The sequence below is a fragment of the Salvelinus alpinus genome, chromosome 6 (genome assembly GCF_045679555.1).
Source record: "Salvelinus alpinus chromosome 6, SLU_Salpinus.1, whole genome shotgun sequence".
Taxonomy (NCBI): Eukaryota; Metazoa; Chordata; class Actinopteri; order Salmoniformes; family Salmonidae; genus Salvelinus; species Salvelinus alpinus.
Window position 1 is genome coordinate 69,329,478 of NC_092091.1, and position 27,226 is coordinate 69,356,703.

Genomic DNA, 27,226 nt, shown 5'->3' on the forward strand with positions numbered 1-27,226 from the left:
GGCAGTCTCTAGTGTCGGTATGAACCCACACTCCAAATAGTCTAGACAGTCTCTAGTGTAGGTATGAACACACACTGCAAATAGTCTAGACAGTCTCTAGTGTAGGTATGAACACACACGCCAAATAGTCTAGACAGTCTCTAGTGTAGGTATGAACACACACTGCAAATAATATAGGCAGTCTCTAGTGTCGGTATGAACACACACTCCAAATAGTCTAGACAGTCTCTAGTGTAGGTATGAACACACACTCCAAATAATATAGACAGTCTCTAGTGTAGGTATGAACACACACTCCAAATAGTCTAGGCAGTCTCTAGTGTAGGTATGAACACACACTCCAAATAATATAGACAGTCTCTAGTGTAGGTATGAACACACACTCCAAATAATCTAGACAGTCTCTAGTGTCGGTATGAACCACACTCCAAATAATCTAGACAGTCTCTAGTGTAGGTATGAACACACACTCCAAATAATCTAGACAGTCTCTAGTGTAGGCATGAACCACACTCCAAATAATCTAGACAGTCTCTAGTGTAGGTATGAACACACACTGCAAATAATCTAGACAGTCTCTAGTGTAGGTATGAACCACACTCCAAATAATCTAGACAGTCTCTAGTGTAGGCATGAACCACACTCCAAATAATCTAGACAGTCTCTAGTGTAGGCATGAACCACACTCCAAGTAGTCTAGACAGTCTCTAGTGTAGGTATGAACCACACTCCAAATAATCTAGACAGTCTCTAGTGTAGGCATGAACCACACTCCAAATAGTCTAGACAGTCTCTAGTGTAGGCATGAACCACACTCCAAATAATCTAGACAGTCTCTAGTGTAGGTATGAACACACACTCCAAATAATCTAGACAGTCTCTAGTGTAGGTATGAACCACACTCCAAATAGTCTAGACAGTCTCTAGTGTAGGTATGAACCACACTCCAAATAATCTAGACAGTCTCTAGTCTCGGTATGAACCCACACTCCAAATAGTCTAGACAGTCTCTAGTGTAGGTATGAACCCACACTCCAAATAATCTAGACAGTCTCTAGTGTCGGTATGAACCACACTCCAAATAATCTAGACAGTCTTTAGTGTCGGTATGAACACACACTCCAAATAATATAGAGTGTGTTAGCCAAGAGCAGTAGTAGGCTGGTGACGAGAGGCAGATTATTTCTCTCTCTTTCTCCCCTTCTCGCTCTCTCTTTCTCTCTCCCTATATCTGTCTCTCTCTCTATGTCTCTCTCTTTCTCTTTTTCTCCCCTTCTCCAATCTCTCTTTTTCTCTCTCTCTCTCTCTCTCATTCTCTCTATCTCTTTCTCTCTCTCTCTCGTTAACCTGTCTCTCTCTCTCTCCCTCTCCTTCTCTCTCTCTCTCTCTCTCTCTCTTCTCTCCTCTCTCTCTCTCTCTCTTTAACCTGTCTCTCTCTCTCTCCTTCTCCTCTCTCTCTCTCTCTCTCTTTAACCTGTCTCTCTCTCTCTCCTGCTCCTCTCTCTCTCTTTAACCTGTCTCTCTCTCTCTCCTGCTCCTCTCTCTCTCTCTTTAACCTGTCTCTCTCTCTCTCCTTCTCCTCTCTCTCTCTCTCCTGCTCCTCTCTCTCTCTTTAACCTGTCTCTCTCTCTCTCCTGCTCCTCTCTCTCTCTCTTTAACCTGTCTCTCTCTCTCTCCTTCTCTCTCTCTCTCTCTCTCTCCTGCTCCTCTCTCTCTCTTTAACCTGTCTCTCTCTCTCTCCTGCTCCTCTCTCTCTCTCTTTAACCTGTCTCTCTCTCTCTCCTTCTCCTCTCTCTCTCTCTCTCCTGCTCCTCTCTCTCCCCCCAGTGTCTGTTCAGCAGAAGATGTGCCCTTCTCCTCTAACTAGCCTGTAATACTTCAGCCTGTCTGGTTAATGGGGAGATATGAGAGGTGCTATTAGGCTGCTAGGCTAGCGTAATAAGTCATTGATTAGAAGGCCTTGTCACTGCAGCAGCACAGCAGACACCAGGGCTCTAATTGCTATATTAGACGACCTCCTTAACTATCTCGTCAACCATCACACAGCCCCAGCGTGTAAACAGGGGGGTGCATGTGTGTGATATTTCATTTTATCTCTAGCTGCCGCTGTTTTATAAAATGGCTTTAGCAAGTGGCAATTAGGATAGCGGACTGTTGTGTCGTGTAGCATTTAATGCTGGTTTGAGGAAAAACGGACAACTTTGACCTCTGTGTTGGGGTTAGTTTTTGTGTTGTAACATGATAGGAAGTGGAGATCAGATTGTTTTGAGGAAGTAGTAGTGTGTGTAATAAATAGAGAATCGGCCGATGCCAAATCCAACCTGTTAGCAAGCAGGACAAATCCAACCTGTTAGCAAGCAGGACATATCCAACCTGTTAGCAAGCAGGACAAATCCAACCTGTTAGCAAGCAGGACAAATCCAACCTGTTAGCAAGCAGGACAAATCCAACCTGTTAGCAAGCAGGACAAATCCAACCTGTTAGCAAGCAGGACACATCCAACCTGTTAGCAAGCAGAACAAATCCAACCTGTTAGCAAGCAGGACAAATCCAACCTGTTAGCAAGCAGGACACATCCAACCTGTTAGCAAGCAGAACACATCCAACCTGTTAGCAAGCAGGACAAATCCAACCTGTTAGCAAGCAGGACAAATCCAACCTGTTAGCAAGCAGGACAAATCCAACCTGTTAGCAAGCAGGACAAATCCAACCTGTTAGCAAGCAGGACAAATCCAACCTGTTAGCAAGCAGGACAAATCCAACCTGTTAGCAAGCAGGACAAATCCAACCTGTTAGCAAGCAGGACAAATCCAACCTGTTAGCAAGCAGGACAAATCCAACCTGTTAGCAAGCAGGACAAATCCAACCTGTTAGCAAGCAGGACACATCCAACCTGTTAGCAAGCAGAACAAATCCAACCTGTTAGCAAGCAGGACACATCCAACCTGTTAGCAAGCAGAACAAATCCAACCTGTTAGCAAGCAGGACACATCCAACCTGTTAGCAAGCAGAACACATCCAACCTGTTAGCAAGCAGGACAAATCCAACCTGTTAGCAAGCAGGACAAATCCAACCTGTTAGTATGCAGAACAAATCCAACCTGTTAGCAAGCAGGACAAATCCAACCTGTTAGCAAGCAGGACAAATCCAACCTGTTAGCAAGCAGAACAAATCCAACCTGTTAGCAAGCAGGACAAATCCAACCTGTTAGCAAGCAGGACAAATTCAACCTGTTAGCAAGCAGGACAAATCCAACCTGTTAGCAAGCAGGACAAATCCAACCTGTTAGCAAGCAGGACAAATCCAACCTGTTAGCAAGCAGGACAAATCAAAATAAACACTTTGGTTCAGCTCTCATGTAGAGCCCGAAGGGAGACAAACAACAGTAGCAGAAAGCAAACCGGCACCCTCTACAGATTAGCTACATGGTTGAAACCAGAGGGGGTACCTGATTTACGCCACACCTGCGATAGACAAGCAGTTTGACACACTAAAGGTGTAATCCCCGTCCCCACCTTGCCAAAAACTAAACGATGTCCCTGTCTGCCCAGATGCCAACCTGCTGGGCAGATGTGGTGGGATTTGGTGTAATTTGATGGTTAATCTGGGATTAGCTCATGTTCACTTTGATACCTCCCTCCTGCTAATCTGGTTTAAAACACCTAGGGGATTTAATCCTATTACGGTAACGGTCATGTTATGGTCACGGTCATGTTACAGTGGAGTGGCACTTTATACTTGACGTACTGCAGTAAAATGACATGGCTAATACCGTGTGGCATGAGGGATTACATGTAGTCATGGTTACAGCATGTCATTCTGTTTGATATTCAGTCCTACGAAACGTTGACTGCTTGTATTACAGTACTGAACAGGTACAATACACTAGCAAAGGTTAGAATGTTACTTGTATGTATAAGTGTGTCCTTTGCCATGTGCAGTGATGATATGAACACTGGTTCCTGTGATTGTGTTATTGCTGTCCCTCAGTGATGGTATGAATAACATTTGATTTGATTTTGAACACTGGTTCCTGTGATTGTGTTACTGCTGTCCCTCAGTGATGGTATGAACACTGGTTCCTGTGATTGTGTTACTGCTGTCCCTCAGTGATGGTATGAACACTGGTTCCTGTGATTGTGTTACTGCTGTCCCTCAGTGATGGTATGAACACTGGTTCCTGTGATTGTGTTACTGCTGTCCCTCAGTGATGGTATGAACACTGGTTCCTGTGATTGTGTTACTGCTGTCCCTCAGTGATGGTATGAACACTGGTTCCTGTGATTGTGTTATTGCTGTCCCTCAGTGATGGTATGAACACTGGTTCCTGTGATTGTGTTACTGCTGTCCCTCAGTGATGGTATGAACACTGGTTCCTGTGATTGTGTTACTGCTGTCCCTCAGTGATGGTATGAACACTGGTTCCTGTGATTGTGTTACTGCTGTCCCTCAGTGATGGTATGAACACTGGTTCCTGTGATTGTGTTACTGCTGTCCCTCAGTGATGGTATGAACACTGGTTCCTGTGATTGTGTTACTGCTGTCTCTCAGTGATGGTATGAACACTGGTTCCTGTGATTGTGTTACTGCTGTCCCTCAGTGATGTGTAACTGCTGATGGGGTGTTTTCTGCATGGGTTCTTGTGAAATATGGGTCATCTGCATCATGGACTACGACCTACGACCCTGTGTGTGTGTGTCGCGTCACTGTCACACTGCCGGTCACAGGCGATAAATCAGCTGCAGCGAGATAAGAGAGTGTGTGTGGTAAATTGGTGAAGTTCCTAAAGTGATTCTGGGAAATGACTGTAGTGTAAGAGGTGTGTGTCACGATGTGCGTTGAGAGTCAGGTAGCAAGTTCAGGGAGTGAGTGTTTTAATAAATAAACACAACATAATACAAAATAAGAAACACGAACAACGCACAGACATGACACAGGAACAGAAACAATAACGCCTGGGGAAGGATCCAAAAGGAGTGACATATTTAGGGAAGGTAATCAGGGAGGTGATGGAGTCCAGGTGAGTCTGCAGGTGCGCGTAACGATGGTGACAGGTGTGCTCCATAACGAGCAGCCTGGTGACCTAGAGGCCGGAGAGGTTGATGTAACGATGGTGACTGGTGTGCTCCATAACGAGCAGCCTGGTGACCTAGAGGCCGGAGAGGTTGATGTAACGATGGTGACTGGTGTGCTCCATAACGAGCAGCCTGGTGACCTAGAGGCCGGAGAGGTTGATGTAACGATGGTGACTGGTGTGCTCCATAACGAGCAGCCTGGTGACCTAGAGGCCGGAGAGGTTGATGTAACGATGGTGACTGGTGTGCTCCATAACGAGCAGCCTGGTGACCTAGAGGCCGGAGAGGTTGATGTAACGATGGTGACTGGTGTGCTCCATAACGAGCAGCCTGGTGACCTAGAGGCCGGAGAGGTTGATGTAACGATGGTGACTGGTGTGCTCCATAACGAGCAGCCTGGTGACCTAGAGGCCGGAGAGGTTGATGTAACGATGGTGACTGGTGTGCTCCATAACGAGCAGCCTGGTGACCTAGAGGCCGGAGAGGTTGATGTAACGATGGTGACTGGTGTGCTCCATAACGAGCAGCCTGGTGACCTAGAGGCCGGAGAGGTTGATGTAACGATGGTGACTGGTGTGCTCCATAACGAGCAGCCTGGTGACCTAGAGGCCGGAGAGGTTGATGTAACGATGGTGACTGGTGTGCTCCATAACGAGCAGCCTGGTGACCTAGAGGCCGGAGAGGTTGATGTAACGATGGTGACTGGTGTGCTCCATAACGAGCAGCCTGGTGACCTAGAGGCCGGAGAGGTTGATGTAACGTTAGAAGAGGTCTTCACCTTTTAGTTTTGTGATGACTCTCTCTGTGCAGAGAAGAGCGGCAGACTTATTCTGAAGTGGGGCTAAGACGCACGTACTTTATGGACACGCATGTGCACATGCACACACACCCTCGTGCAGACGCACGTGATGACAAAGAACCGTGGATATGATTGTGATTTTCCTGTCAAAATAAAGAGGCCTCCATCATCTACTATAATACACATCATTCCCTTTTACAAGGTTGGATGTTTTCCTCTGTCATTTCTGTGATTACACAAGAGCAGTCTAACACAGAAACACAGACTTTAGACATTTGGGATCGACTCCACATCCTTTTCGCCAAACGTGAAACATACAATCCGCATGCTGTTCAATCAGTGCTATTTCTACCAAGTTATTTATTTATGTTATCAACACCTCAGGCTCCATTCGGTCTGTGATTCAGGATTGTGAGTCGATGGCTACAATAATATTGGAAGGAAATATGTTAGCGCTGACTGGCTGTTTTAGAATGAAACTCTTCCTGGAAAAGGGATGATTTCCATAGCAGGGTCTCGCTACGCTAATACACTACAACCACAAATATTCCCCCCTCCCCCTTAAGCAATTTGTCTTTGAAGACCGAGAGGGTTTTCGATGTAATTATTATCATTTATCAATTTCATCTTTTAACATAACAATGGACTGATAAGGCAAGGGGTGCCAACATTGATTATTATACATTTTTGGCTTTTGGGGATTTTTCCTCCCTTCTTTTTCCCCCCTTTTTCCCTCTCTCCCTCATTCCTAATACAGAGTCCTCTATGCCTTCCAGAATTCGTGTCAATGAGAAATTTGTGGCTTGGAGCTGTGTACATTTGGAAGCCTCTAACACAGTCATTTTTCTAAATCCTTGTTCATGGTGGATATTGTTGGTATTTAATGTGGTTACACAGACCCCACAGAAGAAGGGTGTGAGGCAGACCGTATGCCAACTATGTTTAGCTGTCAAATATTACATTTCCATCAATGAAATCCACACTATAAACCTCCACCATAGAGGTGTGAATTAGCCTAGCATTTAAAGCAACTTCCTGTAAAACAGACCTCTTCTTCCTGTAAAACAGACCTCTTCTTTCTGTAAAATGGACGTCTCGACCTGTAGACTTTGAAGCACTTATGATTGACAGTGATGCCTTATCAGACCAGTGCTTCAGATTCTGGTGGACTGAGTTGGACTCTCCTGAGCTGTCTAGACACTTAACCTCTAACTGCTAAAAGCTTTTAGGGGTCAGCTCCAGTTCAGCCTCTAGTATTGAGGAATGGTGACTTAGTCAAAACAAGTGAGATATTCAATGAGGAGAAAATAAAGGAGTTTCTGTCAGTTCAGGTGGGGTCAGGTTATGAATTCATTCAATCATTCATATTAGATGACACAAAGGGTATTGTGGGAAATCTGGTGATAGTGAATTCGTCAGAGGGATTGAACAGAGGAAATTAATATTACAATTGTAATATTAAAATGTAATTTAATAAACAAATTGTACTATGCTGAAACAATTCAAAGCTATTGCAGTACATAAATCTCTTTGAGAAATGAGCTCTCTGTGTGACTGTGCGTTGATGTGTTACTGGTGTACATCTGTTACGGTGTCTATCTGTGAAACCCTTCAGTTCTGTTTGTGTGACTGTGCGTTGATCTGTTACTGGTGTACATCTGTTACGGTGTCTATCTGTGAAACCCTTCAGTTCTGTTTGTGTGACTGCTTGATTGATGAGTGCTCTGTAGCCTGAGCTCTGTCCTCTCCCTGCTCCCTCCATCTCTCTCTCTCTCTGTCTGTATGATCAGTTGATTGACATGGCCTTCCTCTCTCCCTCTCCCCCTGTGTCTCTACAGGCCATTCGCTGCACTCTGGTGAACTGCACCTGTGAGTGTTTCCAGCCAGGAAAGATCCACCTGCGTACATGTGACCAGTGCAAGCACGGCTGGGTGGCTCACGGTAAGAGACGGCCATTTTGAATTCTGCCGACCTACTAACCAGGGTGATGGGAGTCACTGTGGCCAAGATTGTCTGTACAGTAGTTGTAATATGAAATATTATTACATTTTTTTACAAGAAGATCGTGTGGTATGGTAGGAAATAATTTCAACAATAGTGTATATCTGCAATATTGCAGTAGTTTGTCATATTAGTCTCTCTCTCTCTCTCTGCCTCTTTAGTCCTGTGAAGTTATATGCTCTCATAAACCTGTCTCTTTAGCCAGAGGAGAGAGCAGAGAGGTCCTGACACACACAGCTGTACTCTCCTTATACAGGGTCACTAAAGAGATCAGCATAATATGCAGTGCCTATATCTTTTATATAGGGTTGTGTTATCCCCTCATAGATTCTACAGGTAACAGGTTAATATAAACGCTTACAAGGGAAGATTCAATACGTTTTTACCACATAAAAGATTTGATAAATATGTTTATTTGATACCGTTCAACTTTAGTGTTTGTCCTGTGTGTGTATTTTATTTCAAAACTTTAAGTGTTTTGGTTCATACCTGTACCTACTACCTTAGAACAATACCAGGGGGCGTACGAAAAAGGACATGGAGCGAAAGAAAGAAAGAAGACGGAAAGCATAGAAAGGAGGGAACAGAGGGGAAAATAAGATAAAAGAAAACACCTGTTTGGCCCAAGCGTAGAGAGGGCCTTCAGCGATCAGCACAGGACCCCATTGAATATTTTTAATCTCCTTCTCTGAACTGTCAGAGGGCCCTTCTCTCCTTCGCTCTCCCCACTTTTCATTTCATCTCGGCATTGGCAGCCACTCTGACAAGCAGTTCTTCATTTTTTATGATGTTCGTGTCTCGCAGAGTGTGTTGTCAGGCAAAGCCCTCGTCAGCGGAAAGGCTGTCCTGGGATCAGAGGAGACAAAACCAGGTGTCATACAGACAGGCGAAGAGAGAAGAGGGGAGGGAGGAGTGGGAGGGAGGGAGGAAGGGAGGGAGGGGGGAAAAAAGGAGTGAAGGAGAGGGGGATGTAGAGAAAAGCAAGTGAGTGAGGGTAAGGTGGAGAGGTGGTGATGGGAGAGAGGTGGTGATGGGAGAGATAGGTAGAGGGGAAGAAACTGGGTAGAGGGAAGATACTGGGTAGAGGGGAAGAGACAGGGTAGAGGGGAAGAGACAGGGTAGAGGGGAAGAGACAGGGTAGAGGGGAAGAGACAGGGTAGAGGGGAAGAGACAGGGTAGAGGGGAAGAGACAGGGTAGAGGGAAGAGACAGGGTAGAGGGGAAGAGACAGGGTAGAGGGGAAGAGACAGGGTAGAGGGGAAGAGACAGGGTAGAGGGAAGATACAGGGTAGAGGGGAAGAGACTGGGTAGAGGGGAAGAGACTGGGTAGAGGGGAAGAGACTGGGTAGAGGGGACGAGACAGCCTAGAGGGGAAGATAAATGCTTACTTACTTACAGTGAAACGCATGCTTACTTACAGTGCAATGCTTCCATACTATCAGTGAAATGTTTCCACACTAACAGTGAAATGCTTCCACACTAACAGTGAAATGCTTCCATACTAACAGTGAAATGCTTCCACACTAACAGTGAAATGCTTCCACACTAACAGTGAAATGCTTCCACACTAACAGTGAAATGCTTCCACACTAACAGTGAAATGCTTCCACACTAACAGTGAAATGCTTCCACACTAACAGTGAAATGCGTCCACACTAACAGTGAAATGCTTCCACACTAACAGTGAAATGCTTCCACACTAACAGTGAAATGCTTCCACACTAACAGTGAAATGCTTCCACACTAACAGTGAAATGCTTCCATACTAACAGTGAAATGCTTCCACACTAACAGTGAAATGCTTCCACACTAACAGTGAAATGCGTCCACACTAACAGTGAAATGCTTCCATACTAACAGTGAAATGCTTCCATACTTACAGTGAAATGCTTCCATACTTACTTAATAAAGTGAGGTAGAAAAGGAGATGAGACACAGACAGAGGGAGATGGGGCACTTTTGAGGGAGGGAGGGATGGAGAGAGAGACATTGTAGGTGCAAATAGAGATTGAAAGAGAGATGAAAAGAGGAGAGGCAGAGACTACATAGAGAAAGGCAGTCAGTTACATTTGATCTCCTAGATGTGTTGTTATCTCCCTGCACTGTTACCTCCCAGAGAAGACTGGAGACAGGGGGAAACGTGCTAGTCATTACCTGGTGAGGCTGGCAGGGTGTGTCTGTGTTTAGGCACCTGCATGTGTCTATACCTGCAGAGTATATGCAAGAGGGTTTCAGGACGGGATTCGAAGTTAACCATAAAAATAAAACATAAACACATGTTCTGAACCAAAACGCCTGTGTTTTTCATTGACTAATGAATTGTCATTGAATTAGTATGTCCTGTATGTATGTTTAAGCCTACTCATGTTGGTGTGTGTCCTTGTCCCCTCATCCCAGCGCTGGACAAGCTGAGCACGCAGCACCTGTACCACCCCACCCAGGTGGAGATAGTTCAGTCCAACGTGGTGTTTGACATCAGCAGCCTGATGCTGTACGGGACCCAGGCGGTGCCGGTCAGACTGAAGATCCTGCTGGACCGTCTGTTCAGTGTTCTGAAGCAGGAGGAGGTGCTCCACATACTGCACGGCCTGGGCTGGACCCTGAGGGACTATGTCAGGGGCTACATACTGCAGGTAGGTGGGAGTCAGGGACACGGTTCTGATACAGGCGTGTGTTACTAGAACCGTAGTAGCTAAACACACAGGAACACGTCATGGACATTCACAGTGTAATATTTAAACAATAAGGCCCGAGGAGGTGTGGTATATGGCCGATATACCACGGCTAAGGGCTGTTCATAGAGATATATACCACAGCCCTTAGCCGTGGTATATTGGCCATATATCACACCCCCCGAGGTGCCTTATTGCTATTATAAACTGGTTACCAACTTAATTAGAGCAGGAAAAATACATGTTTTTCATACCCGAGGTATACGGTCTGATAAACCATGGCTGTCAGCCAATCAGCATTCAGGGCTCGAGCCAACCAGTTTATAATCAAATATATACACACTTACAAACTGATCACTGAATATGAATACACATGGATCACGTAACATATTTTAGATGTGACTATGCACTGTAATCATTTATACACTCCCAGATGTGAGTGTGTGTGATTCTCTCGGATGTTTAACAAGTCCACTTATTCAGACTCATTGCAGCCTCTATATATGTCACCAAGTGGGCCCGCAAATCACTCTCACCATCGCAGTACTTTTCCAAAGGCTATCGATCAAAGAAACAGTAGCAACAATTGAACGTGTTTAAAAAGCTATCGCTCAATATTTCTCTAATTCTCCTCTTTGCTTCCAACAACTCCCGTCAACAGTGTCCCTCTGCAACAACGAAAAACACAATGAAAAATAGAATAGAAAAATGTCACGCCAGCAGACTATAAAACCACCATCGTACTTACCCCTCCCTCCCATATAATTGCAGTCAGACACATTTCTTAATCAAAGGTAGAGGTTTTGGTCTCTCAAAACCCAAACCAAAGTGTTCCTGAATGAATTAGTTAAGAACGAGGGGAACATGTGCTTGTGGTTAGGGTGTTCGGTGGTGTGTGTGTTGTCCAAAGCCAATAGCAGCGTTGTGGCGGCGAGGCAGGCGAGGTACCGTGGCTGGGGCTTGTGTTCCACAAAGGAGTGTGGGTAAGTGGAACAGCATGGCTGGAGAGAAAGGAGAGATGGAGGGAGGAGAGGGCAGTTTTGAGGCCTTGTATGTGGAAACAGCTTCTGTGAGTAAACTGCTCGCAGACTTGTCGAACACACAGACACACACACAGAACAATACGCACACAATGGAGATACACACAGAGACAAATAAACAGATCCATGCATTCTTACAGGCTTTAGGTTGAGTTGCTGGATTTATTAGACTCAATATACCCAGGAGATTTGATTTTGCGTTGTTAAAAAAATCAATCAAATAATTTTTTTATCTATCTAGTTTTATCTTTTTTCTTTTGATATAATTTATTTTTCAATTATTTTGCACTCTGACAAAAAATAACATATTCGTCTTCCAATCCTCGTCCAACCCGTATAGTCTTAGACTGTGAGAAAGACCTCGCCATTGGCTATCGAAACGTTCTAACTCAGTGTGGTTGGATCAGCTGGTTCTAATAGACTGTCTATCTAACTATCATTGTTCAAACCGCCCAGCCCAGCCTAGTCACTAACCCCCCCCCCCAGATCTCTTCAAAAAGGCCTTCAAAGGTTTCGCTCCGCAGCCCAAATTGTCAGTCACTTAAGGACAGTGAGCAGTCGTTGTAGCCTATTAGCCTGTAAGTAGCTATGAAATTCAATCATCTCCCAGCCTCAGGGCAGCCACGTTATGTCTGTGGTGCGTTTATTCTCTCTATACAGCGCTCCATGGTAGAACCAATGGAGGAGAGTTATGGGAGATATTGATGGGATGTAAAAACATGTCTTCCTGTATTTATCTGATGATGTAATAGAATGAAATACAATATGAATATGAAAGGGATTATCAGTGTGTGAACCCATTAAATTGAGAAGGACATTTGATTCAGGGTTTTGATCATTTCAGTCAGTTGATTGATACAGACGTGTCAGTACTCAGAACCTTTTCCTGCCTTTATTGTCCTGTGAAGTAAATGACATGATCCTTGACATCTGATCATAGGACAGAAAACCCCTCCATGTAATCTCTCTCTCTCTCTGGCTTTTCACTCAATCATCCTCCTTTCACTCCTACGACACTGAAGTCAACACCCAGTTCATGATCTGTTGTACGTGTGTGTGTGTGTGTGTGCGTGTGTGTGCGTGCGGGCGTGCGTGCTTGTGCGTACGTGCGTCAGAGAATGGCTCTGAGTGACAAACCCTACACACGCGTCAGGAAATCTCCAACACGCACACGGTACAATCCAACTAATAAATCCCCCTTACCTCTCACACATCTCTTTCTCTCCTCTCCTCTTTCTCTCCTCCTCCTCCTCTCGTCTCCTCTCTTCCCCGCTTTTATTTTCCTCTTTAGGCGTGTTTAGAGTGTTATTTATCCCTCTCTTTCTGTGTCTCTGGTTCAACCTTCACTACCCAGCATGCCTTGGGGTGTGGAGGGGAAGGGGGGATGATGTGCCAGACTGCTGATTCAGCCTTTAGGAATATTTTGCATTTAGAAAACACAGAGTTTGGGAGAGGGGAAGCAGTGTGTGTGTGTGTGTGTGTGTTGTCCTGACCAGTGTGTGTGTTGTCATGACCAGTGTGTGTGTTGTCCTGACCAGTGTGTGTGTTTTCATGACCAGTGTGTGTGTTGTCCTGACCAGTGTTGTCCTGACCAGTGTGTGTGTGTGTTGTCCTGACCAGTGTGTGTGTTGTCCTGACCAGTGTGTGTGTGTGTGTTGTCCTGACTAGTGTGTGTGTGTGTGTGTTGTCCTGACCAGTGTGTGTGTGTGTGTCCTGACCAGTGTGTGTGTGTGTGTGTGTGTGTGTGTGTGTGTGTGTCCTGACCAGTGTGTGTGTGTGTCATGACCAGTGTGTGTGTGTGTGTGTGTGTTGTCCTGACCAGTGTGTGTGTTGTCATGACCAGTGTGTGTGTTGTCATGACCAGTGTGTGTGTTGTTATGACCAGTGTGTGTGTTGTCCTGACCAGTGTGTGTGTTGTCATGACCAGTGTGTGTGTTGTCCTGACCAGTGTGTGTGTTGTCATGACCAGTGTGTGTGTTGTCATGACCAGTGTGTGTGTTGTCCTGACCAGTGTGTGTGTTGTCATGACCAGTGTGTGTGTTGTCCTGACCAGTGTGTGTGTTGTCCTGACCAGTGTGTGTGTTGTCATGACCAGTGTGTGTGTTGTCCTGACCAGTGTGTGTGTTGTCATGACCAGTGTGTGTGTTGTCCTGACCAGTGTGTGTGTTGTCCTGACTAGTGTGTGTGTTGTCCTGACCAGTGTGTGTTGTGTGTTGTCATGACCAGTGTGTGTGTGTGTGTGTTGTCATGACCAGTGTGTGTGTGTGTGTTGTCCTGACCAGTGTGTGTGTGTTGTCCTGACCAGTGTGTGTGTTGTCATGACCAGTGTGTGTGTTGTCATGACCAGTGTGTGTGTTGTCCTGACCAGTGTGTGTGTTGTCATGACCAGTGTGTGTGTTGTCATGACCAGTGTGTGTGTGTGTTGTCATGACCAGTGTGTGTGTTGTCATGACCAGTGTGTGTGTGTTGTCCTGACCAGTGTGTGTGTTGTCATGACCAGTGTGTGTGTTGTCATGACCAGTGTGTGTGTTGTCATGACCAGTGTGTGTGTGTTGTCCTGACCAGTGTGTGTGTTGTCATGACCAGTGTGTGTGTTGTCATGACCAGTGTGTGTGTTGTCCTGACCAGTGTGTGTGTGTGTTGTCCTGACCAGTGTGTGTGTTGTCCTGACCAGTGTGTGTGTGTGTTGTCATGACCAGTGTGTGTGTGTGTTGTCCTGACCAGTGTGTGTGTGTTTTGTCATGACCAGTGTGTGTGTTGTCCTGACCAGTGTGTGTGTTGTCCTGACCAGTGTGTGTGTGTGTTGTCCTGACCAGTGTGTGTGTGTGTTGTCATGACCAGTGTGTGTGTTGTCCTGACCAGTGTGTGTGTTGTCCTGACCAGTGTGTGTGTGTGTTGTCCTGACCAGTGTGTGTGTGTGTTGTCATGACCAGTGTGTGTGTTGTCCTGACCAGTGTGTGTGTGTGTTGTCATGACCAGTGTGTGTGTTGTCCTGACCAGTGTGTGTGTGTGTTGTCCTGACCAGTGTGTGTGTGTGTTGTCATGACCAGTGTGTGTGTTGTCCTGACCAGTGTGTGTGTTGTCCTGACCAGTGTGTGTGTGTGTTGTCCTGACCAGTGTGTGTGTGTGTTGTCATGACCAGTGTGTGTGTTGTCCTGACCAGTGTGTGTGTGTGTTGTCATGACCAGTGTGTGTGTTGTCCTGACCAGTGTGTGTGTGTGTTGTCCTGACCAGTGTGTGTGTGTGTTGTCATGACCAGTGTGTGTGTTGTCCTGACCAGTGTGTGTGTGTGTTGTCATGACCAGTGTGTGTGTTGTCCTGACCAGTGTGTGTGTGTGTTGTCCTGACCAGTGTGTGTGTGTGTTGTCATGACCAGTGCGTGTGTTGTCCTAAACAGTGTGTGTGTTGTCCTGACCAGTGTGTGTGTTGTCCTGACCAGTGTGTGTGTTGTCCTGACCAGTGTGTGTGTTGTCCTGACCAGTGTGTGTGTTGTCCTGACCAGTGTGTGTGTTGTCCTGACCAGTGTGTGTGTTGTCATGACCAGTGTGTGTGTTGTCCTGACCAGTGTGTGTGTTGTCATGACCAGTGTGTGTGTTGTCCTGACCAGTGTGTGTGTTGTCCTGACCAGTGTGTGTGTTGTCCTGACCAGTGTGTGTGTTGTCCTGACCAGTGTGTGTGTTGTCCTGACCAGTGTGTGTGTTGTCCTGACCAGTGTGTGTGTTGTCCTGACCAGTGTGTGTGTTGTCCTGACCAGTGTGTGTGTTGTCCTGACCAGTGTGTGTGTTGTCCTGACCAGTGTGTGTGTTGTCATGACCAGTGTGTGTGTTGTCATGACCAGTGTGTGTGTTGTCCTGACCAGTGTGTGTGTTGTCCTGACCAGTGTGTGTGTTGTCATGACCAGTGTGTGTGTTGTCCTGACCAGTGTGTGTGTTGTCATGACCAGTGTGTGTGTTGTCCTGACCAGTGTGTGTGTTGTCATGACCAGTGTGTGTGTTGTCCTGACCAGTGTGTGTGTTGTCCTGACCAGTGTGTGTGTTGTCCTGACCAGTGTGTGTGTTGTCCTGACCAGTGTGTGTGTTGTCCTGACCAGTGTGTGTGTTGTCCTGACCAGTGTGTGTGTTGTCCTGACCAGTGTGTGTGTTGTCATGACCAGTGTGTGTGTTGTCATGACCAGTGTGTGTGTTGTCATGACCAGTGTGTGCAGCAGGGTGTTGTGTGTGTGTCAGTGCTGCACCATAGAGCCCAAGACACTGAGCTGACAGAATAGACCTCAGGCCTTCTGATGCCTCACACTCACACCATGTATTATTTCACACACCCACACAGACAGACAGACAGGTACACACACACACACACACACACACACACACACACACACACACACACACACACACACACACACACACACACACACACACACACACACACACACACACACACACACACACACACACACACACACACACACACACACACACACACACACACACACACACACACACACGCACACACACAGGTACATGCACACACACACACACACACACACACACACACACACACACACACACACACACACACACACACACACACACACACACACACACACACACACACACACCAAGTATTATTTCACACACACACCCACACAGACAGATGGGTACATACACACACTCACACACACACACTCACACAGACAGACAGGTACAAACACACACTCACACAGACAGGTACATTCACACTCACACAGACAGGTACATACACGCACGCATACACAGACAGGTACAAACACACCATTTCTCTCTGCTCGTCTGCCCGTGTCTAAGTTCCAGTATGTTGTGTCAGCTCCTCTCTCTCTCGTGTGTGTTGTTCCAGTGCCGGTGGCACCCGTGTAATGTCTGACTGCGGGGGATACAACATGTTGAAAGTCCCAGCCAGCCTTCTGAATATATGAATAATGTTCTCTCCATCCCTCCACTCTCCAGCCTTCACCTGTCTCCACGGTAACACCACTGTCACCCGTAATCACTGTCCACCCCGCTCCCCGGCCGATTGGGCCCTGCCGCATGTCACTCACACACACACCGGCGCACAGGAACACACCCTCCGGCACGGAGACGACACAGACACACACACACACAGTCCTTTGTCAGCACCCGCACTGCTGTGATCTCAGGACCGTGAAGAGAGTGAGGGCTTTTTCTCCACTTTCTATCTTCCCTCTCTCTGTTCATCTGTTTGGGTTGGAATGCTGCAACATAAAGGTGAAGGCTTTGCCCTTAACTTAACACTGTGTTACCAGAAACCAGGTGTAGCTAACCTGTGTGTACTTTAGTGTTTGAGCATATGTGTGTGTGAGTGTGTGCGCATTGTACTTGTACATGCGTGTGGACATACGTCCCTACATACCTAGTTATGTGTGTGTGTGTGTGTGTTTTATAGTACGTGTGTGTGTCCATACAACTGTTTTGTATAGCTCCAGAGCAGGATTAGAGTGGTGCGTCACGTAGGATCATCTGGTTCTTCCTTCTCTCCTATGTGGACATTTCAGTTGTTTCCCAACGCCACGCACCTCTCCTTCCCAGCACACAGATTACTGAGCTGATACACCAAGATAATCAACCTCCTGTCACTTTAAACATGACTGTTATCATGGTTATTGTCATGATTATCTTCGTTGTCATCAACATCAGTACTATCATAATTATCATCATAGTTTTCCTCATCAGTAAGAATATTTGCACGTTTGTCATAATTCGATTTTTCCCATCATTCAATTTCCTCCTTTTGTAATCCTACAATTATGATTCTATGAGATATTAATTAATTATCCCAGCAGCAAAGACAAATTCTACTCTCCATCTCAATGCATTATGCTAGGTCACGTACAGCATAAGAAGGGTAAATATATTGTTGAGGCGTGACTAAATATGCGTACACTTCGCAATTTACCATTGTAATAGACTGTTTAAGCAGGAGGAAATGAATCGATAGCATAAAAAGCTCAATAGGTCGTCAAGTGGTTGGAATTGTGATTTGCGAAGTGAGGGGAATTATAAATAACATCAATAGCCATTAAAATGAATGATTGTTTTTTTCTTCCTCTCCCTCCCTCTACCTCTCCCTCCCTCTTCCTCTCCCTCTCTCTTTCTCTCTCTCTTTAAATTCAAATCAATTCAATTCAAGGGGCTTTATTGGCATGGGAAACATATGTTAACATTGCCAAAGCAAGTGAGGTAGATAATACACAAAAGTGAAATAACAATTAAAATTAACAGTAAATATTACACAAACGGAAGTTTCAAAAGAATAAAGACATTATAAATGTCATATTATGTATATATACAGTGTTGTAACGATGTACACATGGTTAAAGTACAAAAGGGACAATAAATAAGCATAAATATGGGTTGTATTTACAATGGTGTGTCTTTCTCCGTCTCCCTCTCTTTTTCTCCTAAGGACCATTGTATGATCTGATCTTCACATTACAGTTACACACACACACGCATGCACGCATACATACACATATATACATACGCACACACACATAGGCACACACACACACACACACATGCATACATACACACACACACAGTGTACACATACACACACACAATCAGCAATTATGAACCATTAGCAAACATAATTATATATCGCTATAACCTCTACAGCTGATTAACTCTTAACAATAGCATAGTTAACAATTTTTTTTTATTTTTTATTTTATTTATCCGTTATTTTACCAGGTAAGTTGACTGAGAACACGTTCTCATTTGCAGCAACGACCTGGGGAATAGTTACAGGGGAGAGGAGGGGGATGAATGAGCCAATTGTAAACAATGCACACACACACACACACACACACACACACACACACACACACACACACACACACACACACACACACACACACACACACACACACACACACACACACACACACACACACACACACACACACACACACACACATTGCATCTATAGCAATAAGCTAATGAGGCCTAACGCACTGTACTTCTCCTCTCAGTAAACACATTCTTATAGCCACCGTAGGGACACAATCGCTCCCCGTGATCTCATTTTCAACTGTTTTAATTTCAAAAAGTGCTTTAATGACCTTCGCAGTGGTCCTCGCCACTCCACGACTGTTGTGCAGTAAAATATTCCATTAGGAAATTGTACTGAAAAACCCAGCGGGATCATTACAGACCCAAACCCACACTTCTGCTAGATTTTCAGAAAATAAAAGAAATAAAATGGTTGTTTAGTGGAAAGTGTCTGTTTTGGCTGAATTTAAGGAAGGGTTGTAAACCAGACTGTATTGTCTTGCTGACCTTTTCATTTTCCTGCTGCTTTTATCGGTGGTTATTCTCACCATTACATGTCATCATCAGTATGGACGCATGTTGTAGCATCGTATGATAAGATCACATCCCCTAGCCAGACATGTACCAGATCACATCCCCTAGCCAGACATGTACCAGATCACATCCCCTAGCCAGACATGTACCAGATCACATCCCCTAGCCAGACATGTACCAGATCACATCCCCTAGTCAGACATGTACCAGATCACATCCCTTAGCCAGACATGTACCAGATCACATCCCCTAGTCAGACATGTACCAGATCACATCCCTTAGCCAGACATGTACCAGATCACATCCCCTAGCCAGACATGTACCAGATCACATCCCCTAGCCAGACATGTACCAGATCACATCCCCTAGCCAGACATGTACCAGATCACATCCCTTAGCCAGACATGTACCAGATCACATCCCCTAGCCAGACATGTACCAGATCACATCCCCTAGCCAGACATGTACCAGATCACATCCCCTAGCCAGACATGTACCAGATCACATCCCCTAGCCAGACATGTACCAGATCACATCCCTTAGCCAGACATGTACCAGATCACATCCCCTAGCCAGACATGTACCAGATCACATCCCCTAGCCAGACATGTACCAGATCACATCCCCTAGCCAGACATGTACCAGATCACATCCCCTAGCCAGACATGTACCAGATCACATCCCTTAGCCAGACATGTACCAGATCACATCCCCTAGCCAGACATGTACCAGATCACATCCCCTAGCCAGACATGTACCAGATCACATCCCCTAGCCAGACATGTACCAGATCACATCCCCTAGCCAGACATGTACCAGATCACATCCCCTAGTCAGACATGTACCAGATCACATCCCCTAGTCAGACATGTACCAGATCACATCCCCTAGTCAGACATGTACCAGATCACATCCCCTAGCCAGACATGTACCAGATCACATCCCCTAGCCAGACATGTACCAGATCACATCCCTTAGCCAGACATGTACCAGATCACATCCCCTAGCCAGACATGTACCAGATCACATCCCCTAGCCAGACATGTACCAGATCACATCCCCTAGCCAGACATGTACCAGATCACATCCCCTAGTCAGACATGTACCAGATCACATCCCCTAGCCAGACATGTACCAGATCACATCCCCTAGCCAGACATGTACCAGATCACATCCCCTAGCCAGACATGTACCAGATCACATCCCCTAGCCAGACATGTACCAGATCACATCCCCTAGTCAGACATGTACCAGATCACATCCCCTAGCCAGACATGTACTAGATCACATCCCCTAGCCAGACATGTACCAGATCACATCCCCTAGCCAGACATGTACCAGATCATGTTTGTCTCATTCATTCAATATACAATATGATAACATTCCATCACTACTGTGATGGTGTTTGTCACAACAATCTCATTCTGGTTGTATCATCCACTATTTATTTGGGTACATTTAGTCGTCATGGTAATCCCTAATGAACATATTCATCGCACCATATAGAATATCTGTTTCCCTTATGAACATATGTGTTCCTCAGAGAGCTCCTCATGGCTACCTCAGTGTATCTGGCTGTGAACTATGCTGGCTGTATAGTAGGTCTGTCTCCCCTGACAGCGCTGACTGATCATCACACCTCTGTTCTCCTCTCTTTTGTTCTGATCTCAACCCAAAGACTTATCAACAAACGTCCACATGAACCACACACACAACATACACACATGCGCTAGGCTTTTGAGGACAACTCGACTCCTCTCAACTCCTCTCCTCAAAATACTGTGATTAACTCGGCTCCCCCTACACCCTGACTACATACATGCCAAACCTCCCATAGCCCCCCCCCCCCAGCACAATCCAAAGCAATGTGTGAAAAATCGAGACAGGTCTCACGACTACCAGTCGTCGGGGGCCCTACTCTCCCTTTCTATCTCCCTCTCTTTCTCTCTCTCTTTCCTCTCCCTGTCCCCCCTTTGCCAGGTCCTTGGCTCAACCCCTCAGTCTCTCCAGCCCTCTCTCCATCCATCTCTCCCTCATATGGTTCCAGAGCCAGAGCAGGCCCTGTTAGTTGGCCCGCACCCCCCCAGCACCAATGGAGACCAGATGCCTTTGGTTCTCTCGCCGCCTGTCACCGCTCCGCTCCGTCCCGACAGATGGAATTCCTATCAGTCTGGCCCTCTCTCTCTCTCTCTCTCTCTCTCTCTCTCGATGTCTCTCTCTCTCTCTTTCAACCTTTAGCTGTTTCTTGCTGTCTCTCTCGTTATTTCTGTCTTTCCTTTTCTTGTTCCTTTGCCTATTAAGAGAGAGAAATATTGAGAGAGAGAGAGCTAGAGACAGAGTGAGGAAAAGAGAAGGGGGAGAGAGAAGGCCTAGTCAGCCAGCCAACATGTGGGCCCAAGCCCAGGGTTTTCCTGAGCGACATTCTCTGTAATGTTCTGTCCTTGTAGAACATTGGGCTTCCTCCCCCTTTTATGAGATGCGGTTTTCCTGACTCCACCGCGCTTCCAGGAGACCCAGATGGAACCGCTAACACACACACTACTGCACACAAACACACACACTACACTGCACACAAACACACACACTACTGCACACAAACACACACACTACACTGCACACAAACACACACACTACTGCACACAAATACACACACACTACTGCACACAAATACACACTACACTGCACACAAATACACACTACACTGCACACAAATACACACACTACACTGCACACAAATACACACTACACTGCACACAAATACACACACTACACTGCACACAAATACACACACTACACTGCACACAAACACACACACTACACTGCACACAAACACACACACTACACTGCACACAAACACACACACTACACTGCACACAAACACACACACTACACTGCACACAAACACACACACTACACTGCACACAAACACACACACTACACTGCACACAAACACACACACTACACTGCACACAAACACACACACTACTGCACACAAACACACACACTACACTGCACACAAACACACACACTACACTGCACACAAACACACACACTACACTGCACACAAACACACACTACACTGCACACAAACACACACACTACACTGCACACAAACACACACACTACACTGCACACAAACACACACACTACACTGCACACAAACACACACACTACACTGCACACAAACACACACACTACTGCACACAAACACACACACTACACTGCACACAAACACACACACTACACTGCACACAAACACACACTACACTGCACACAAACACACACACTACACTGCACACAAACACACACACTACACTGCACACAAACACACACTACACTGCACACAAACACACACACTACACTGCACACAAACACACACTACACTGCACACAAATACACACTACACTGCACACAAATACACACACTACACTGCACACAAACACACACTACACTGCACACAAACACACACACTACACTGCACACAAACACACACTACACTGCACACAAATACACACTACACTGCACACAAACACACACACTACACTGCACACAAACACACACACTACACTGCACACAAACACACACACTACACTGCACACAAACACACACACTACACTGCACACAAACACACACACTACACTGCACACAAATACACACACTACACTGCACACAAATACACACACTACACTGCACACAAACACACACACTACACTGCACACAAACACACACTACACTGCACACAAACACACACTACACTGCACACAAACACACACTACACTGCACACAAACACACACTACACTGCACACAAACACACACTACACTGCACACAAATACACACTACACTGCACACAAATACACACACTACACTGCACACAAACACACACACTACACTGCACACAAACACACACTACACTGCACACAAACACACACTACACTGCACACAAATACACACACTACACTGCACACAAACACACACACTACACTGCACACAAACACACACACTACACTGCACACAAACACACACACTACACTGCACACAAACACACACACTACACTGCACACAAACACACACACTACACTGCACACAAATACACACACTACACTGCACACAAATACACACACTACACTGCACACAAATACACACACTACACTGCACACAAATACACACACTACACTGCACACAAATACACACACTACACTGCACACAAATACACACACTACACTGCACACAAATACACACACTACACTGCACACAAACACACACACTACACTGCACACAAACACACACACTACACTGCACACAAATACACACACTACACTGCACACAAATACACACACTACACTGCACACAAATACACACACTACACTGCACACAAATACACACACTACACTGCACACAAATACACACACTACACTGCACACAAATACACACACTACACTGCACACAAACACACACACTCCACTGCACACAAACACACACACTACACTGCACACAAATACACACACTACACTGCACACAAATACACACACTACACTGCACACAAACACACACACTCCACTGCACACAAACACACACACTACACTGCACACAAATACACACACTACACTGCACACAAACACACACTACACTGCACACAAATACACACACTACACTGCACACAAACACACACACTACACTGCACACAAACACACACTACACTGCACACAAACACACACACTACACTGCACACAAACACACACTACACTGCACACAAATACACACACTACACTGCACACAAACACACACTACACTGCACACAAACACACACACTACACTGCACACAAACACACACTACACTGCACACAAATACACACACTACACTGCACACAAACACACACACTACACTGCACACAAACACACACACTACACTGCACACAAATACACACACTACACTGCACACAAACACACACACTACACTGCACACAAACACACACTACACTGCACACAAATACACACACTACACTGCACACAAACACACACACTACACTGCACACAAACACACACACTACACTGCACACAAATACACACACTACACTGCACACAAACACACACACTACACTGCACACAAACACACACACTACACTGCACACAAATACACACACTACACTGCACACAAACACACACACTACACTGCACACAAACACACACACTACACTGCACACAAACACACACACTACACTGCACACAAATACACACACTACACTGCACACAAATACACACACTACACTGCACACAAATACACACACTACACTGCACACAAATACACACACTACACTGCACACAAATACACACACTACACTGCACACAAATACACACACTACACTGCACACAAATACACACACTACACTGCACACAAATACACACACTCCACGAACCCACACACCTCCAATACGCTCCCAAACACCCCTCCCTCGTCCTCCCTCTATCTTTTCCTCCCTCCATCTCTCAGGGACACAGGGGTAAGGGAATGGGAGGTACAATGAGGTCGTTTTATTCAAATACCTGACATCTGGGCGCAGTGTGGCCGCCCAGGCTCATCTTGAGTTGAGCAAAGGAATTTGTTAGAGGGGTAAAACCCGTGGCGCAAAGCAGGGGCCAGACTACCCAATATGCTACTTCCTGATTTATTTAATGAAGGATGTCCTCTGGCTAAACCAGCTGATGCGATTAACAAGGAGGAGAGAGAGAGAGGGGAGAGGAATGAACAGGGAGCCAGGGCCAGCCACCACACGCAGACCAACCACACACAATAACAAATACAGACTCATAAACACACCCTCACCCACACTGGCTACCAAACACACTCAAACACAGCGATTTTCATAAAGGGGACTATTTTGTTGTTATTATAATGTAATTACATGTATGGAAGTGGTTATTACATGGATGAAGTAGTAATTGTATAGTATCCCCTAGAACCAGTACATGTGTCAGACACCCAGTCCGTGTGTCAGATACCCAGTACGTGTGTCAGATACCCAGTACGTGTGTCAGATACCCAGTACGTGTGTCAGATACCCAGTACGTGTGTCAGATACCCAGTACGTGTGTCAGATACCCAGTACGTGTGTCAGATACCCAGTACGTGTGTCAGATACCCAGTACGTGTGTCAGATACCCAGTACGTGTGTCAGACACCCAGTACGTGTGTCAGACACCCAGTACGTGTGTCAGATACCCAGTACGTGTGTCAGACACCCAGTACGTGTGTCAGACACCCAGTACGTGTGTCAGATACCCAGTACGTGTGTCAGATACCCAGTACGTGTACAGGTTGTTCCTGCAGGGTCTGACTGAGGCTCTCAACTGTGATAGAACAGGAATGTTTTTCTAATTTGAGTCAGATTTCATATTTCACTTGTTTCTTTCCTCCCCCTCTCCTTCTCTCTGTCTCTCACTGTCAACTGGAAGGTCATCCTATCTTCCATCCCTCCATCCCTCGCCTGAGAAACTTCCATTTTAGGTAGTCATGCTGCGTGCAATTTTTCGGGACGTGATCTTCTTAACCCACCTCTCCTCTTCTCCTCCTCCCATCACCTCCCATCGTCTCGGAACCTGTTTTCTGTTATCACTGGCCTGATGTCTCGGTCGGAGAGAGAGATGGACGGGGCGAAGCGATTCCTAAGGTGGAGGAATTTCTTCTCCATCATATGGTTATGATTTTCAGGAGGGGGGTGGGGGATGTCAGGCTAGATTTGAGTTTTAAGGCTTAGGGTTGGCTCAGAGCGAGGAGTTGTTCAGCTCCAGGCAACATCAAAGGGGCCGGTGCACTGAATCAAGGTGATTTCTACACACACAATATGTGTCCCCGCCAGCTGCCCCAGTGCCCATGGTCTTATGGTTTCATTCCTTTTCGCTTTCACACGCTCCTCAGACAGGGTCAGAGATAGAGGGATGTGACTTGAGGGTAGAGGACTCGTGTGATGGAGGAGACCTCGTTAGTACTAGACACCATACTCTCTATACATACTGTATGTGCTGTTAGCAGAAGCTCTTCACACCTGAACGAAGTTAGATATGATACACCGACCCTGTTCGTTGTATCACTGTAATTCCAGACCAATTCCTTCCCCTTATAATCTATATAATACGGATTAATATTGATACAAAATATATACAGAATGTATACTGTTGTATGTAAGTGTGAGAAATCTCCCTGTCACTTTTTTCCAGAGCACTACATAACGGACTACAGTAGAGTAAAGACTACAGTAAAGTAGAGTAAAGACTACAGTAAAGTAGAGTAAAGACTACAGTAAAGTAGAGTAAAGACTACAGTAAAGTAGAGTAAAGACTACAGTAAAGTAGAGTAAATACTACAGTAAAGTAGAGTAAAGACTACAGTAAAGTAGGTAGGTCTTTACATCAAGGGCCTAACATCAGTGCTGCACATGCCAATCCATAGTCCCACTCTCCAATCCCAAAACCAAGCTTCAAATGGATTCAAGCTGGAAAGGGGGGGTTATGTGCAGGTTACATCGTATGAAGGAATTTGGGAAGTAATTCCCCTTATATTGGATTTGGACCAGATTCTGACTCTCTGCCACAATGGAGCTTCAGCACGGCCCCATAACCTGGGAGAGAGAGAGAAACGAATAGTGATAAATGATGTGAAACCATTTAGATGTTATTATTCGGCGCCGGAAAGAGATGGCTGCCTCGCTTCGCGTTCCTTGGAAAATATGCAGTATTTTGTTTTTTTACGTGTTATTTCTTACATCGGTACCCCGGGTAATCTTAGGTTTCATTACATACAGTCGGGAGGAACTACTGAATATACGATTAACGTCAACTCATCATCGTTCCTACCAGGAATATGACTTTCCCGAAACGGATCCAGTGTCTTGCCTTCCACACAATACAATGGATCTGATCCCAGCCGGCGACCCTGTGCGACGCCGAAAAAGGGGAAAACGTGGCGGTCTCGTGGTCAGGCTTCGGAGACGGGCACATCGCGCTCCACTCCCTAGCATACTACTCGCCAATGTCCAGTCTCTTGACAATAAGGTTGATGAAATCCGAGCACGGGTAGCATTCCAGAGAGACATCAGGGATTGCAACGTGCTCTGCTTCACGGAAACATGGCTAACTCAAGGGACGCTAACGGAGTCGGTGCAGCCAGCTGGTTTCTCCATGCATCGCGCCGACAGAAACAAACATCTTTCCGGTAAGAAGAGGGGCGGGGGGGTATGCCTTATGATTAACGAGAAGTGGTGTGATCATCATAACAACACACA

The 27,226-nt window shown here is 45.9% G+C and overlaps 1 protein-coding gene across 5 annotated transcripts in view; it reads left to right on the plus strand.

Annotated features, from left to right (window-relative positions):
• bnc2 (basonuclin zinc finger protein 2) overlaps positions 1–27,226 on the plus strand; it is a 306,633-nt gene that overhangs the window by 158,267 nt on the left and 121,140 nt on the right. For all 5 annotated transcript variants that reach the window (XM_071407641.1, XM_071407640.1, XM_071407644.1 and 2 more), the window contains 2 exons: positions 7,714–7,816; positions 10,273–10,508. In XM_071407641.1, the coding sequence (XP_071263742.1) occupies positions 7,714–7,816; positions 10,273–10,508 (339 nt within the window). The remainder of the gene's footprint in view (positions 1–7,713; positions 7,817–10,272; positions 10,509–27,226) is intronic.